Source organism: Heterodontus francisci, chromosome 1, assembly GCF_036365525.1.
Source record: "Heterodontus francisci isolate sHetFra1 chromosome 1, sHetFra1.hap1, whole genome shotgun sequence".
Lineage (NCBI taxonomy): Eukaryota > Metazoa > Chordata > Chondrichthyes > Heterodontiformes > Heterodontidae > Heterodontus > Heterodontus francisci.
This window is the reverse complement of record NC_090371.1, coordinates 99,982,251-99,997,229: the sequence shown is the minus strand read 5'-3', so window position 1 is coordinate 99,997,229 and position 14,979 is coordinate 99,982,251. Positions and strand designations below refer to the sequence as shown.

Sequence of the window (14,979 nt, the reverse complement as noted above, 5' to 3'; positions counted from 1 at the left end):
TTCTCAGAAGTTAGAAACAAGAGACATGGTGAAGCACCCATGCTGCTAAATGGCCGAAATCAAATGATTTAGTGCTGACACAGAACCCAGCCCTACCCATTTCTTTTTTGTTTGAAAGTTGCAGACCAATTGACTAATCAAGAACCAAAAGCAGTTTATATCGGTATTGTTATACTATCAGCTCCATTCCTAACCCCTCTGCCCCTTGTATTCGGCAAACGATGGAAATAATTGGAGATCTGAAGCAATGGAGGAGTTTGACACCATTTTATAAACCCTACCAGCTGAACATTACAAATTTAAGATAAGAAAGGAGAATAATGCAGGTAATTTTCAAAACAACCTCATCACCATATTGTTGAATATCAGAATCCCTCTATTCACTCCATACAGCTGGCAAATATGATTTTAACACATTAGAACAGCAGCAAACATTCACATAAAATGTTACAATTGGAAACAAATTCACCTTGTTTATTAAAAACAAATTCAAGAAACCCAATTTATTTATTAGATGATTTACTGGAAGCAGCTAAATATACAAAAAAGTAGTTAATATTCTAGTGTTAAGAAGGTGCTTCTATTTTTTTTGAGGATTTGTGTTAGAATTGTGGAGATGGATTCATTGGAGAACTGAAGTAATTCCATAGATGTTGGACTTTGTATTTTTAAAAGGGGTACCTGGAAGGACACTTGAGGTCTTGTTTAAAAACAACATATACTGGAAGTCACATGCCTTAAGCTCAATAAACAACAGAAACCTTGGTGACTTGGGCGAGATGCTTACAGGGAAGTGACGTGTCATGATTTACGAGGGTCAGGAGGTTCTGACTTGTCTGGTTTTACTTCTGAGATACTGTTTTGGTTCAGTTGGGGTGTGGACTATGTCTGAAAGCAGTCGGAAATCAACCTGCCTAGAGAGAAACACCCAGCTTGCCTCCTTCCTCCTGTCTCTGTGAAACGCCACATTTCTCCTGAGGAGCTCCTGGAAAGCCTGATTAATTCTTGACAATGCCTGAAAAGAACTGGTCCAGAAAATATCCCAGCGACCTGTCTACACGTAATCTGATGCCAGACTGTATGCCATTCTTGGGACACAACATACCGTACCCATTTTCTTCAAGAATTAACAAGTATTTGGCCAAAGTATTTTTTGTCGTTTTTTTGTTAAAGAGCTCTGCACAGAAAATCTTTATTTTTCAGTTAACCGGTGCGTGTGATGGGTGTGTGAGGGGCCAAGGTAAAAAGGAAACTTTCATATTTCAATCAGTGTGCTAATGCTTTGCTTCGTTACTGGATAAGTCTTGTTGTATAATAAACTGATAATTTTGTTGTTTATTCAAGAAACCTGGTTGGGGTATTTTATTCAGGGATAAAGAGGCGGCACAGTGGCGCAGTGATTAGCAACGCAGCCTCACAGCTCCAGCGACCCGGGTTCAGTTCTGGGTACTGCCTGTGAGGAGTTTGCAAGTTCTCCCTGTGACCGCGTGGGTTTCCGCCGGGTGCTCCAGTTTCCTCCCACAGCCAAAGACTCGCAGGTTGATAGGTAAATTGGCTATTGTAAATTGCCCCTAGTGTAGGTAGGTGGTAGGAGAATGGTGGGGGATGTTGTAGGGAATATGGGATTAATGTAGGATTAGTATAAATGGGTGCTTGTTGGTTGGCACAGACTCGGTGGGCCGAAGGGCCTGTTTCAGTGCTGTAGCTCTAAATAAATAAAGAGTAAAGTATATGATTGACCATATTGGTAACTGGGTAAACATGTAAATAAATGCTGTGACCTGTGGAGAAGTGGAACTAGAAAAGACAGGGCACTCCTCCCACCTCAGTCATAACATTAGGTATACTATTATATAGTTACATGAAAAGGTCACAGACCTGAAACATGAATTCTGTTTCTCTCTCCACAGATACTACCATGCTGAGTATTTCTAGCATTTTCTGTTTTTATTTCTACATTCTCAATTACTCCATTGAATGAAAAATTTCTATTCCCTTCCCATATAACAATGCAAGATTGAGTGGGGCCTGGTTTTAACATTCCTCTACCTGGGGTGCCCATACTGCAGCCTTTGAGTGAACTGCAACCCGAGCCAACATTATAGCTCTTAAAGCTCTGGTAACTCAGCCCTATTTGCATTTTTTAAAAAAAGACTTGCATTTATGTAACACCTTTCACAACCACTAGACGTCCCAAAGCACTTCACAGCCAATGAAGAACGTTTGAAGTGTAGTCACTGTTATAACATAGGAAATACTGCAGCCAATTTATACACAACAAACTCGCACAAAAAGAAAAAGCGATATTGACCAAATAATTTAATTTTCGTGATGTTGATTGAGGGACAAATATTAGTCAGGATGCCAGGGATAACTCTCTGCTCTTCTTCAAAATAGTGCCATGGGATCTTTTGCATCTTCCTGGGAGAACAGATGGGGCCACATCTAACAGGACCTCTGACACTGCAGCACTCCCTTAGTACTGCACTGGAGTGTCAGTCTAGATTGTCGTGGTCAAGTCCTGGTAGTTGGACCCACAACTATCTGACTCAAAAGCGAGAGCGTTAACAACTGAGCCATTGCTCACAGTAGCCACTTTGTTCTGTTTGAATTTTATGGGTCTGTTTTTAGTGCTATTCCCTCACAGAAATAAATCAGAACACCAAGACCCGTTAAGATCAGCAACTTGAAATATCTGAAAGTTAATGGATTTAAACTTTTCCTGTCCAAGACTTTTAGGTTGCATAAATACACACCAAGAAGACTTGGGCATCCTTGCTCTATACTTGTTAGCTGTGCATTTATAGTTAAAATCTTTTTTGCACTGGTTATAAATTGCAAGCAAAAACTAGGAATAAGTCAGTAACTCACCCCATACTCCTGCAATGGATTTGTTCTTGCCAAATTCCTTTTTGGACTCGGGATTAAGTGATGGCTGGAAGGAAAAAACATGAACTTTAAGAATTAGGAACATGCTTACAAACATTTTCCTTTTTTAAAAATTACAACCTATACCACTAAAAAATAAACTTATTTTGTTACTAGAAACTTTGAATACTCAAATAATAATTCACTACTTACAGGAAAACTAAGCCTCACCACATCAATACAATGCTCTGATTAGTAAGAATACAGGCTGGACAATACAACTTTTTGTCTTGAATGCCAATAATGCTAATTTTTTGCTGGCCTATCAGAAGTGGGCAAGGCACGTGTGTGTGTTGCAGGGGGTGGGGGTTGGGGAAGATAGTTACTCTCACTAAAGCTAGTTCCTCCCCTTTCCCACAAAACCCAGATGCAAATATTGAGGGAAAGCTAGGATCTGAATTTGTTCATTTGCGAATCAAACGAACAATCTAGCTGAAGAACGGCCTCTTCTTTTATGCTGTTCCTCCATAGGCATCTTACATTATTGCCGAGCAGCGAGGTTGATAGGTAGATGGTTCCCAGGCCTCTATCAATGTTGCGTAACTCAAAAGCCACCTAATTTAACTTCCCTTTTAGTTTCTCCCTAGGATAAATTGCCAGTCATATTCTTGCTACTAACTGAATGCTGGGCAGCATGACTGGTAATCTGCCCTCAGGAGAACAATCACAAAGCCACAGACTTATTCTTGTTACAAGCCTCTCAAACATGAAACTTACTGCAGCAGTCCACCTTAAGTTACAGCGAATTTATAGAACCTTCCACTAATTTTCTATCCGAAGTAAATTGCCAATTGTTCAACAGTCATCACAGATACTGGTGCTCAAAGAGGTCTTATTATTCATACCTCATTTAAGGAAGTTTTCTATTGAAATGTAGCATGTGATGTGAAGAGCCGTAGGGGACCCCTCCCCTATAAAATTCACTACTGTATAAGTGGAAAAAAGATTTTTGAAAACAATTGTTCAGTTATTTAATTTTGATAACTGATAACTAATAACTGATTTAAATTCATGTTGGTCTCTCATCAATATCAGCTGAGAAAGTGCACCCATGGTACCAGATAAGTGACTGAAAGGATCTTCTGAGTTCCAAAGCATGAGGCAGCTATTTTACTTTGTTTGATGTAATCATTAATGCTAGATGCTTCAGGAATCCACTTCTTTCAAATATACTGACGTAGCTTTCTCCTAGTATAAAGTTTAATCTGCAAACCTGATATACTCAGCATTCATTGCTTGAAACAAAAATCAGAAACTCCAAAAGGATATCAGAATTGTTTTTTAGTGTTTAGAATTTAAAAGCAATTCCAGTCAAAATTCCATGTTAAAAATTCCAAAATAAATCGGGTTCGAAGTGCACTGTTAATTACTATGAAGCCTAATGTACTGCTCACAAATAATTATCAGGCAGCCAACTAACTCTTTCACACCAATATGTAAGCCACACAAGCATGTTTCTTAAAAACTTACACTAAGATATAACTTATAGATCAGGTTGTGTACCAGTGATGTGGAACATCCACAGTGATGGTATCCCAATAATGTGGCCTTAACCACCAACGATAAAAACAATTGAACAAATCATTTTATAATATCTGATGCAGTAATACAAGGAGGTAGGATGTTAAAAGGTAGAACCATTTAATTCTTGTGTAGCAATCATTCAAACTTTATGATGTGGAGCCAAATAGATCAAACCTGGCTACAGACTGACCTTCAATAAAGAGATTAACTTTTGGGTCAACCAGTTGCATTTTTTCAGCAGTTTTCAATATAAACTTTTTTTAATTTTGGTATTCCAAACAAATTTTAGATAAATACCCAACATTACAATATACTACCAGATCTCCTGTGGCATTGTACAGTGGGTGACAGCACACACAAAAGCATGAAGGCAGCGAGTGTGATGCTACCGGGAAGTGCATGCCATAGGCAAGGCACTTAATATAGTATCAGTAGATCTACCATGGTGTTGTTTATGATGAATCAGAGATTAAGTTGTTCTATAGCAATGGGGCCATTCATGCAAATGTCGGGCATAATCCTAGGGCCACTGATTTAAAGTGTATGAACAAATCCAATTCCATCCTGCGATTTTAGTTATGCTTTGACACCTGAATTTCATGATTGCCCATTAATCTCTAAAAAACACACGAAGGTACGAATTATGAGCAGTAGGCCATTTGGTCCCTCGAGCCTCTTCTGCCATTCAATAAGATCATGGCTGATCTGATTGTAACTTCAACTCCACATTCCTGCCTACCCCCGGTAACCTTTCACCCCCTTGCTCATCAAGAATCTATCTACCTCTGCCTTAAAAATATTCAAAGACTCTGCTTTCACTGCCTTTTGAGGAAGTGTTTCAATGGCTCACGACCCTCAGAGAAAAAATTTCTCCTCATCTCTGTCTTAAATGGGCAACCCCTTATTTTTAAATAGTGACCCCTAGTTCTAGATTCCCCCACAAGGGGAAACATCCTTTCCACATCCACCCTGTCAAGACCCCTCAGGATCTTATATGTTTCAATCAAGTTGCTTCTTACCCTTCTAAACTCCAACAAATACAAGCCAAGCCTGTCCAACCTTTCCTCATAAGACAACCCGCTCAATACAGGCATTAGTCTAGTAAAACTTCCTTGAGCTGCTTCCAACACATTTACATCCTTCCTTAAATAAGGTGACCAGTACTGTACACAGTACTCCAGATGTGGTCTCACCAATGCTCTGTATAACTGAAGCATAACCTCCCTACTTTTGTATTCAATTCCCCTTGCAATAAACAATAACATCCTATTATCATTCCCAATTATTCACTAAACCTGCATACAAACCTTTTGCGATACATCCAGATCCCTCTGCATCTCAAAGCTCTGCAATCTCTCACCATTTAGATAATATGCTTCTTTTTTATTCTTCCCGCCAAAATGGACAATTTCACATTTTCCCACATTATACTCCATTTGCCAGATCTTTTCCCACTCACTTAAACTATCTATGTCCCTTTGGAGCCTCATGTCCTCTTCACCACTTACTTTCCTACCTATCTTTGTTTCATCAGCAAATTTAGCAACCATGCCATACATCCAAGGCACTTATATAAAATGTTGAGGCCCCAGCACAGATCCATGTGGCACACCACTTGTTACATCTTGCTAACCAGAAAATGACCCATTTATGCCTACTCTCTGTTTCCTGTTAGCTAGCCAATCTTTTATTCATGCCAATATGTAGGGCGGCACAGTGGCGCAGTGGTTAGCACCGCAGCCTCACAGCTCCAGGGACCTGGGTTCGATTCCGGGTACTGTCTGTGTGGAGTTTGCAAGTTCTCCGTGTCTGCGTGGGTTTTCTCCAGGTGCTCCGGTTTCCTCCCACAAGCCAAAAGACTTGCAGGTTGATAGGTAAATTGGCCATTATAAATTGTCACTAGTATAGGTAGGTGGTAGGGAAATATAGGGACAGGTGGGGATGATTGGTAGGAATATGGGATTAGTGTAGGATTAGTTTAAATGGGTGGTTGATGTTCGGCACAGACTCGGTGGGCTGAAGGGCCTGTTTCAGTGCTGTATCTCTAATCTAATCTAATGTTATCCCCTACACCATGAACTTTCATTTTCTGCAAAAACTTTTGATGTGGCACCTTATCAAATGCCTTTTGGAAATCGAAGTACAGGACATCCACCTGCTCCCTAGTATCCAGAGCATATGTTACTTCTTCAAAGAACTCCAATAAATTGGTTAAACATGATTTCCCTTTCACAAAACCATGTTGACTCGACCTGGTTGCCTTGAATTTTTCTAAATGCCCTGCTATACAGTCCTTAATAATAGCTTCAAATATTTTTCCTAAGATAGATGTTAAGCTAACTGGTCTGTAGTTTCCTGCTTTCTGTCTCCCTCTCTTTTTGAATAAAGGAGTTACGTTCGCTATTTTCCAATCTAATGGAACCTTCTCCAAATTTAGGGAATTTTGGAAAATTAAAACCAACGCTTCAACTAACTCACTAGCCACTTCTTTTAGGGCCCTAGGATGAAGCCCATCAGGACCTAGGGCTCGTCAGCCCGCAGCTCCAACAATTTGCTCAGTACCACTTCCCTGGTGATTGTAATTTTCTTGAGTTCCTCCCTCCATTCAATTTCCTGATTTACAGCTATTTCTGGGATGTTACTTGTATCCTCTACAGTGAAGACAGATACAAAATACTTACTCAATTCTTCTGCCATCTCCTTAGAGCTATAACTATTGATTACATACATTATATATCCTTTGTATTCAACTTTTATCCTGTACGCTCGTTTAAAAAAAAAAATCAGAATACAAATCAAGATGCACAGCTGAAAGCAGATCTAGACCCTAAATTTCCTTGGGATTTTTGGCAGTTCTCCAGCAAGCAAACCATGGAGAGGGTGGGTAATGTGTCAGTTGTCCGTCATTTTTTCCATCATTCTTTCTCACATGATGACACATACACACACTCTTTAAAAATAGTCAAATATAATCTATATCCCAAATTTCTCCTTCAGCTTTTCTTAATATAATTTTGAAAAGCAAATAAGCAGAAGCTACCAAGGCAAAGAGAGTAGACAGACAGGCATTTAGTTCCCAGGCCTCTGTCAATGTTGTGCTGAGGAAAAGTACTTCAGCAGTTTGGCTGAATAAACACTGCAGATGCATCCTTGGAGACAGAGTACACTGCAGATTAAAAACTTGGGATTTGCACGAGATATTCTCCCCTATAAGATCCTATGTCCCTTCCAAACAATTTACTTTTACTACAACAGTGACTACTGTTCAAAAAGTACTTTGTTGGCTGTAAAGCACTCAAATATCCCAAGGACATGAAAGGCACTATATAAATGCAAGTCTTTTACTCAACATCTAGTTGTATGATATCATAGCTTAGGGGTCAAAACAACAAAAACCCATTATGTGAACTGGATATGGTGAGCTCTTACTTGTCCATACCTGCATTTCTCCCATCTTCTGGAAGGCAAACTGATGAACAGTATGAAACAAAGCCAATGCTCAGACTGCACAATCTGCACTCAGCTAAGAGGCACAGCCTTACATTTCACTGGTTTACACACCGATCTCACCATTGCTGATGTACTGCAAAATTCCCTGTATTTTTAATTCGAATAAATCACAAGCATAACGAAGAACCAGAAGTGGCACAGCCACTGTTTTTGATTGAAAAAGAAACTGATTCACATACGAAGTGTCGAATTTGTTCTTTCTTCTGAAATAATTGAGAATAACTGTACAAAGTTGATTCCCATAATCCCTTCATCACACTTTGAGCACAAGCATACTTACCTTCCAACAAACTGAAAAAGTATAAATTTATAAGAGGGTCAACCATCCTCATTATTTAGGACCTCAACGAAATATCACCGTTTTCATTGTATCTAATTTTTTTTTTTTATTCGTTCCTGGGATGTGGGTGTTGCTGGCAAATATTTAAGTACAAAACAACAACTTGCATTTATATAAACATCTTTAAATGAGGAAAAAGGCCCTAAGCTTTTCACCGGTGTGTAAAGTCAGACAAAGTTATGTCTTAAGAAATGTCTTAAAAAGGAGGCACAGAGATTTAGGGAGGGAATTCCAGAGCTTATGGCATGGACAGCTGAAGGAAGTCGGGGATGCACAAGAGGCTACAGTTGGATGAACGCAAAATTCTCAGAGTAGGAGTGAAGGAGGTTATGGAGATAGAGAGCAATAAAGCCATGGAAGAATTTGAACAAGATAAGAATTTTAAAATTAAGGTGTCGGAGCACCAGGAGGCAGTGAGCACAGGGGTGATAAGCGAGCAGGACTTGAAGCGGGTTAGGATTGTGGTTGACTCTTAATTGCCCTCTGAAATGGCTTGCTAGTCAACCAAATGCTGGCCTTGCCAGCGTCACCCACATCCCATGAAAGAATTAAAAAAGGAAGCAGACTGTTGGAATTTATGGAGGATGAAAGATGGGGTGCTGGCCAGGAGAATATTGAAAGAGTCAAGTCTGAAGGTAATAAAAACATGGATGAGGATTTCAGCACATATAAGCTGAGACGGGTAGCTTCACAGGGTTGGAAGTAGGCAGTCTTTGCGAAGGTACAGAGTTAGTATCTCAGCTCAGGGTCAAATAGGATGCCAAGGTCATGAGGAATCCAGTTTAGCCTGAAACAGTGACCAAGCAGAGCGATGGAATTGTTGGCTAGGGAACAGAGTTTGTGGTGGAAACCAAAAGCAAAGGCTTTGGTCTTCCCAATGTTTAATTAGAGGGAATTTCATCTCATCCAGGACTCCGATACTGGACAAGCAGTTTGACAAAGAGGGAAGGTTGAGAGAGGTGGTGCTATGATAGCGTTGGGTGCCAGTGTATGTGCAGAACCTGACATTATGTTTTCTGATGATGTCGCCAAGGGATAACATGCATATGAGAAATAGAAAAGGAGGCCAAGGATCCATCCTTGGGGGGACTCGAGGTAATGGTGCCAGGGAGGTAAGAGACTGGACAGGTAACAGTAAGCAGCACGACAACATAAGAGGTGTTGGAGGATGGTGTGGTCAACCATAGGCAAGTTCAAGAAGGATGAAAAGAAATAGTACACAATGGTGACCGTCAGAGGATGTCATGTATGACTTCATAATTAGGGTTGTTTCAATGCTGATTGGAGTGGTTTAAACATGGAATTGTAGGAAAACAGACTACAAAATCTCTCTAATATAAAAGCAAAATACTGCAGATGCTGGAAACCTGAAATAAAAACTGAAAGTGCTGGAAATACTAAGCAAGTCAGGCAGTATCAGTGGAGAGAGAAGCAGACCTGAAACATTAACTCTGCTTCTGTCTCCACAGATGATGCCCGACATGCTGAGTATTTTCAGCACTTTTGGTTTTTGATACAAAAAACCTCTTCCTATTCCTTCTGGTGGATGCAAGGTAACATCTCTGGTATATTTAAATATTCAGTAAAAGAGGAAATTTATGAAGAAAATTCAAGGTTGCAATCAAGTGGCTGGAATCTGGAGTACAAATAGTGTCAATTTCCTAATTAACTGGGAATATTTTCATGATAGTAGGACTTGTACAAGCAAGATAAGCTGCACCTAAACAAAGCAGGAACAATCAGGGAGCTATTGAGAATCATTTAAATAAATACACGGTTGTGGGGAACAAAGCAAAAACGAGGAGAAAACTGACACTGTTTACAAAGTTTACTATTTTCATCTATGTCAAAACAATAGGAAATAACCTACATGTCCTCATCCTCACCAATCTACTTGTTGCAGATGCATCTATCCATGACAGCACTGGCAGAATGACAACTGCAGTCCTTGTGGAGTCCAAGGCCTGTCTTCACAGTGGACATGATCCATCATGCCCTTTGGCATTACTACCATGAGACACAATAAAAATCCCTACTCTCAATAATAGCATATTCTAGCATAAGCACAAAGACAATGCTGAAGCATTTACAACCTTCAACTGGAAGTGCCGAGTGGTTGATCTTTGTTAACTTCTTGAGGTCACCATCAGCAAAATTTGATTCACTCCATGTGACATCAAGAAACATCTCAGTGCACTGAACAGTGAAAGCTGTGTGTCCTGACAACATTCCAGGTGTACTGCTGAAGACCTGTGTTCCAGAGCCACGCACACACCTAGCTAAGCTGGTCCAATACAGCTACAACACTGGCATCAACATGACAAATAGAAAATTACTCAGGTCGATTTGGTCAACAAAAAGCAGGGAAAATCTAAACCAGCCAATTAGGTTGCACCCAATCAGGAAAGTAATGGAAGGAGTTAGCAACATTGCTATCAAGCAGGACTTAACATAACCTGCTCACCAATGCTCAGTTTAGATACAATCAGGACCACTCAGCTCCAGACCTCCTTACAGCCTCGACCCAAACATAGATACAAGAACTTAATTCCAATGGTTCAGAGTAACTGTCCTTGACGTCAAGGCAGCAGTCAACTTAATGTGGTACCAAGAAGCCCAAGTAAAACTAAAGTCAATGGGGATCAGGGGAAAACTCTCCAGTGGTTGGAATCATAACTGGCACAAAGGAAGATGGTTGCTGTTGTTGATGGCCAATCATCTCAGCCCCAGGACATTGCTGCAGGTATTTCTCGGTGCATCAACCTAAGCCCAAATATCTTCAACTGTTGCATCAATGACCTTCCCTCCATCATAAGGTTAGATGTGGGGCTGTTCACTGATGATTGCAATGTTCAGCTCCAATCGCAACTCATCAGATAACGAAGGAATCTGTGCCTGCATGCAACAAGACCTGGACAACCTCCAGGCTTCAACAGGTAAGTGACAAATAATATTTGTCACACAACTGCTAGGTTACTTTCTCCAACAAGTCATCCTAACATGTCCCCTTGACATACAATGGAACTACAATCTAAGAGACACCATCAACATCCTGGGGATCACATTCACCAGAAATGCAGCTGGACGAGCCACATAAATACCGTGGCTATCAGAACACGTCAGAAGGTAGGCATACCGCCTGACGCCCCAAAACCGCTCCACCACCTACAAAGCACAAGTTGGGCATGTGATGGCATACTTTCCACTTGCCTGAATGCACATAAATGCAACACTACTTTTGTTTTACACCATCCAGGGCAAAGCAGTTCACTAGAGTGGCATTTCATTCACTAGCCTAAACATTCACTCCTGCCACAATCAGCATACCATGGATCATATGCATACGATCTACTGCGTGCACTGCAGCATCTTACCTAGGCTTCTTTGATAGCACCTCGTAAACCCACAATGCAGATGGATAAGGGCAGCAGGTACATGGGAACATCACTTCCATATGCTCCTGTGTGTCATACACCATCCTGACTTGGACATATATCACTGATCCTTCATCATAGCTGGCACTCCCTACACTTCCTAGCATTGCGAGAGCACCATTACCACATGGACTGCAGCAGTTCAAGAAGGCAACACACCATCATCTTCTAAGACAAGTAGGCTTTGCCAGTAATGCCCACACCCAAAGAATTAATTAGAAAACAAAGGAAGCTTTTCTGTCCTAGCATGCAACATAAAAGTGCCCCTCGAAATGTGGATATTCTTTTATTGCTATATGCTACCACAAAGCCTCTGATTAGAGTTAGGTGCTGCTACAGGGTGGTTCGAGGTAATGTCATTATGAAGTCAAAATATAGAGAGAATACAAATTAATTCTCACAACATCCTTAAATCAGAAAGCAATCATGCATTACATTTAGTAGCTCAGATCGCTTGAGCATTCCTAAATCATATTAACTTGGATAAAAGACAAACTTTAGCATGATACTCCTATTTGTACTTGCATTCCTTATCTCATCATAGAATAATGTGCCCTTTTTCGTGATGATTCGCTGGTTGAAAGTAAATACCTTGAGTTATCTTTTCTCCCTTTGAACTATTTACAAACAAACAGGAAAACTCAGTGGGAAGCTTACCCTTACTTCAGGTGACCCTGACAGAAAAAGGTACCCAACTTCCTTCCCTGTCTAATCTGTCATTCTCTAAACCCTTGTATGCTGTGTTCATCTTCATCATTAGGGGTTGACCATGTTTACATAGTATGATGTAGTAGCAATAAATCACAAAAGTTAGACACATCTTAGCAGATTACACCTATTCAAATCCTTTATTTTCTCATTTGATTTTCTACTTTTAAAGTAATGGATTGGGGCAAGGGATGGGGAAGAGCACCGGATCAACAGGATCTCATCAAGGCACAAAGCTCAAAAGAGACAGTGCCCTGAGGTGTTTGTGCTTCAATTTGGACATCAGACTATTTATCGTGCACGCTGAAGTTGCAAGGATGATCTAACAGAGAATGGGATCGAATGCAACAATGTTGAATAATGTTTAAATGCCAAGAGGTTATTTACAAGGATTTAAATCATAAAAGGCAGCTTTGCACGAATCCAAGTTAACATTCTTTAAACATGTCTAATGCTGATCAGATTACATCATTTTGCTTTTAAGTTACACCCCAAAAGTCATTTTACTTCATTATTGGATAATAGGAGAAATTGTGTAACTTTGTGCACCTGACAGGCAGACACCACCAACGGTGCTTACAGACCATTCAGTGCGCATTTAAAATAATGGCCAGAAAATGGCAGACAGTGTGCGCACAAGTTCTGATATGTGCATTAGTTGGAAAGCCAGGAGCATAAAACAAAAATCAGAAAACTATCCCTATTAGCTTGTTCATTTATTGATGGAGGTTTAAACAATTAATGGAGAACCAAGAATTGGTTTTTTTTGGAAAAAAGGGGTAAACAAAATAAAGCAACGTAAATTCAAGTTATAGAATTTATTGTATCATATATTCATATTTTGTGAAATGGCTTCCAAATACATATCTAACATCTTAAAGTAGATGGTGATGACCTAATGCACAACTACAGGCATAAATATCAGATTTGATGAATTTACAATTTAGATGTTAGAAGATGTTAATGTTAAACCGCAATCAAAAATTTTCTTTTTAAAATCAACCTACAAAATCCTCAGCCTCAAACTGCTTAGGTTTCTCCTTTTCTTCCTTTTTCCCATTTTCATCATCTGTTAAATTGTTCTCATGCAAGGCTGGGGCTTTTCCTCCATGAAAAGTACCACTTCGAGGACGGGGATTTCCTCCATGGTAGCCACTTCGTGGACTTACAGTTTCTGTGCCCCGTCCTTGAGACCGCCAACCATTCTTCTCTTTTCTTCCAAAGCTTCCTGCAAATCAAACATATTTTATTTTAAATCTGCAAACAAGAAAGAAAGCAATACATTAGTTTGAAAATATTTCCAAAAAAGAAAATCTCACAAGACCTTGTTTTCAATACATTCTCAAAGACGACTCCCTCTCAGAGGATGAAGATTCAAGTTTAGATCAATTTAAGATATTTTAAGTAAAATTAAGACAACAGGATCAGATGGCTGGATTCCAAACTAAATCCTTGGGCCAAACAGAAGGAATATGTTTACAGTGATGTAAATAACAACTCAATCGAAGGATTCCAGAAGGTAACCGGATCAATTGCTGATTCAGCAGAATGAGAGGACATAGGTTTGGGGTAGCAAACATGCTCGCATCAACTCTGCCAAAAGTCCTGGATGACCGAGTACGTGAGGTATGTTATACAGGTCTTTTATTGTTCCTACATTCCTATCTACTAATTAGTACAAGTCATCTTGCATTTATAGAAGCACCTTTAACACACTAAAACATCCCGAGGCGCTTCACAAGTGCGTTATCACAAAAAATTGACCCTGAGCCAGATAAGGAGATTTTAGGGCAAATGACCAAATGCTTGGTCAAAGGGTAGCTTTTAAGGAACGTCTTAAAAGAGGTAGAGAGACAGAGATTTAGCAAGGGAATTCCAAAGTTTGGGGCCTTGACAGCTGAGGACATGGGCGCAAATGGTGGAGCGATTAAAATCGGGGATGCTCAAGAGGCTAGAATTGGAGGATCCCAGATAGCTGTGGACTGTAGGGTTTGAGGAGATTAGAAATTGGGGGGTTAGGGTGGCGAGGGCCTGAAGGGATTTGAAAACATGAATGAGAATGTTAAAAGTGAGGCATTGCTCTATGGGATGCCAATATAGGTCAGGGGTAATGTGTCAATGGGATTTGGTGCAAAAATTGAGAGAATATTCTAAACCAACATCATAATAGTTCTTGTACATGAATCACAAAGTTAATATGCAGGTACAGCAAGTCACAGTCATTTATGACATAGAAGGAAGCCATTCAGCCCATCGAGTCTATGCGAGCTCTCCGCGAAGCAATCCAGTCAGTCCCACTCCCCTGCTCAATCCCCGTAGCCATACAAGTTTATTTACTTCAAGTACCCATCCAATTTCCTTGGGTTGTCTTCGCTTCCACCACCCTCATGGGCAGCAAGTTCCAGGTGATTACCACACACTGTAAAAAAGTTCTTCCTCACATTTCTCCTGCATCTCTGGCCCAAAACCTTCAATCTGTGACCTAGTCTTTGTACAATTAATCAGTTAACGCGAACAGTTTTTCCTTGTCTAATT

The 14,979-nt window shown here is 40.1% G+C and overlaps 1 protein-coding gene across 3 annotated transcripts in view; it reads right to left on the bottom strand.

Moving 5' to 3' along the window:
- Positions 1-14,979, bottom strand: part of LOC137371282 (vasculin-like) — a 108,760-nt gene that overhangs the window by 58,312 nt on the left and 35,469 nt on the right. For all 3 annotated transcript variants that reach the window (XM_068033585.1, XM_068033596.1, XM_068033606.1), the window contains exons 5-6: positions 13,452-13,672; positions 2,872-2,935 (exon numbers count right to left, since the gene is read on the bottom strand). In XM_068033585.1, the coding sequence (XP_067889686.1) occupies positions 2,872-2,935; positions 13,452-13,672 (285 nt within the window). The remainder of the gene's footprint in view (positions 1-2,871; positions 2,936-13,451; positions 13,673-14,979) is intronic.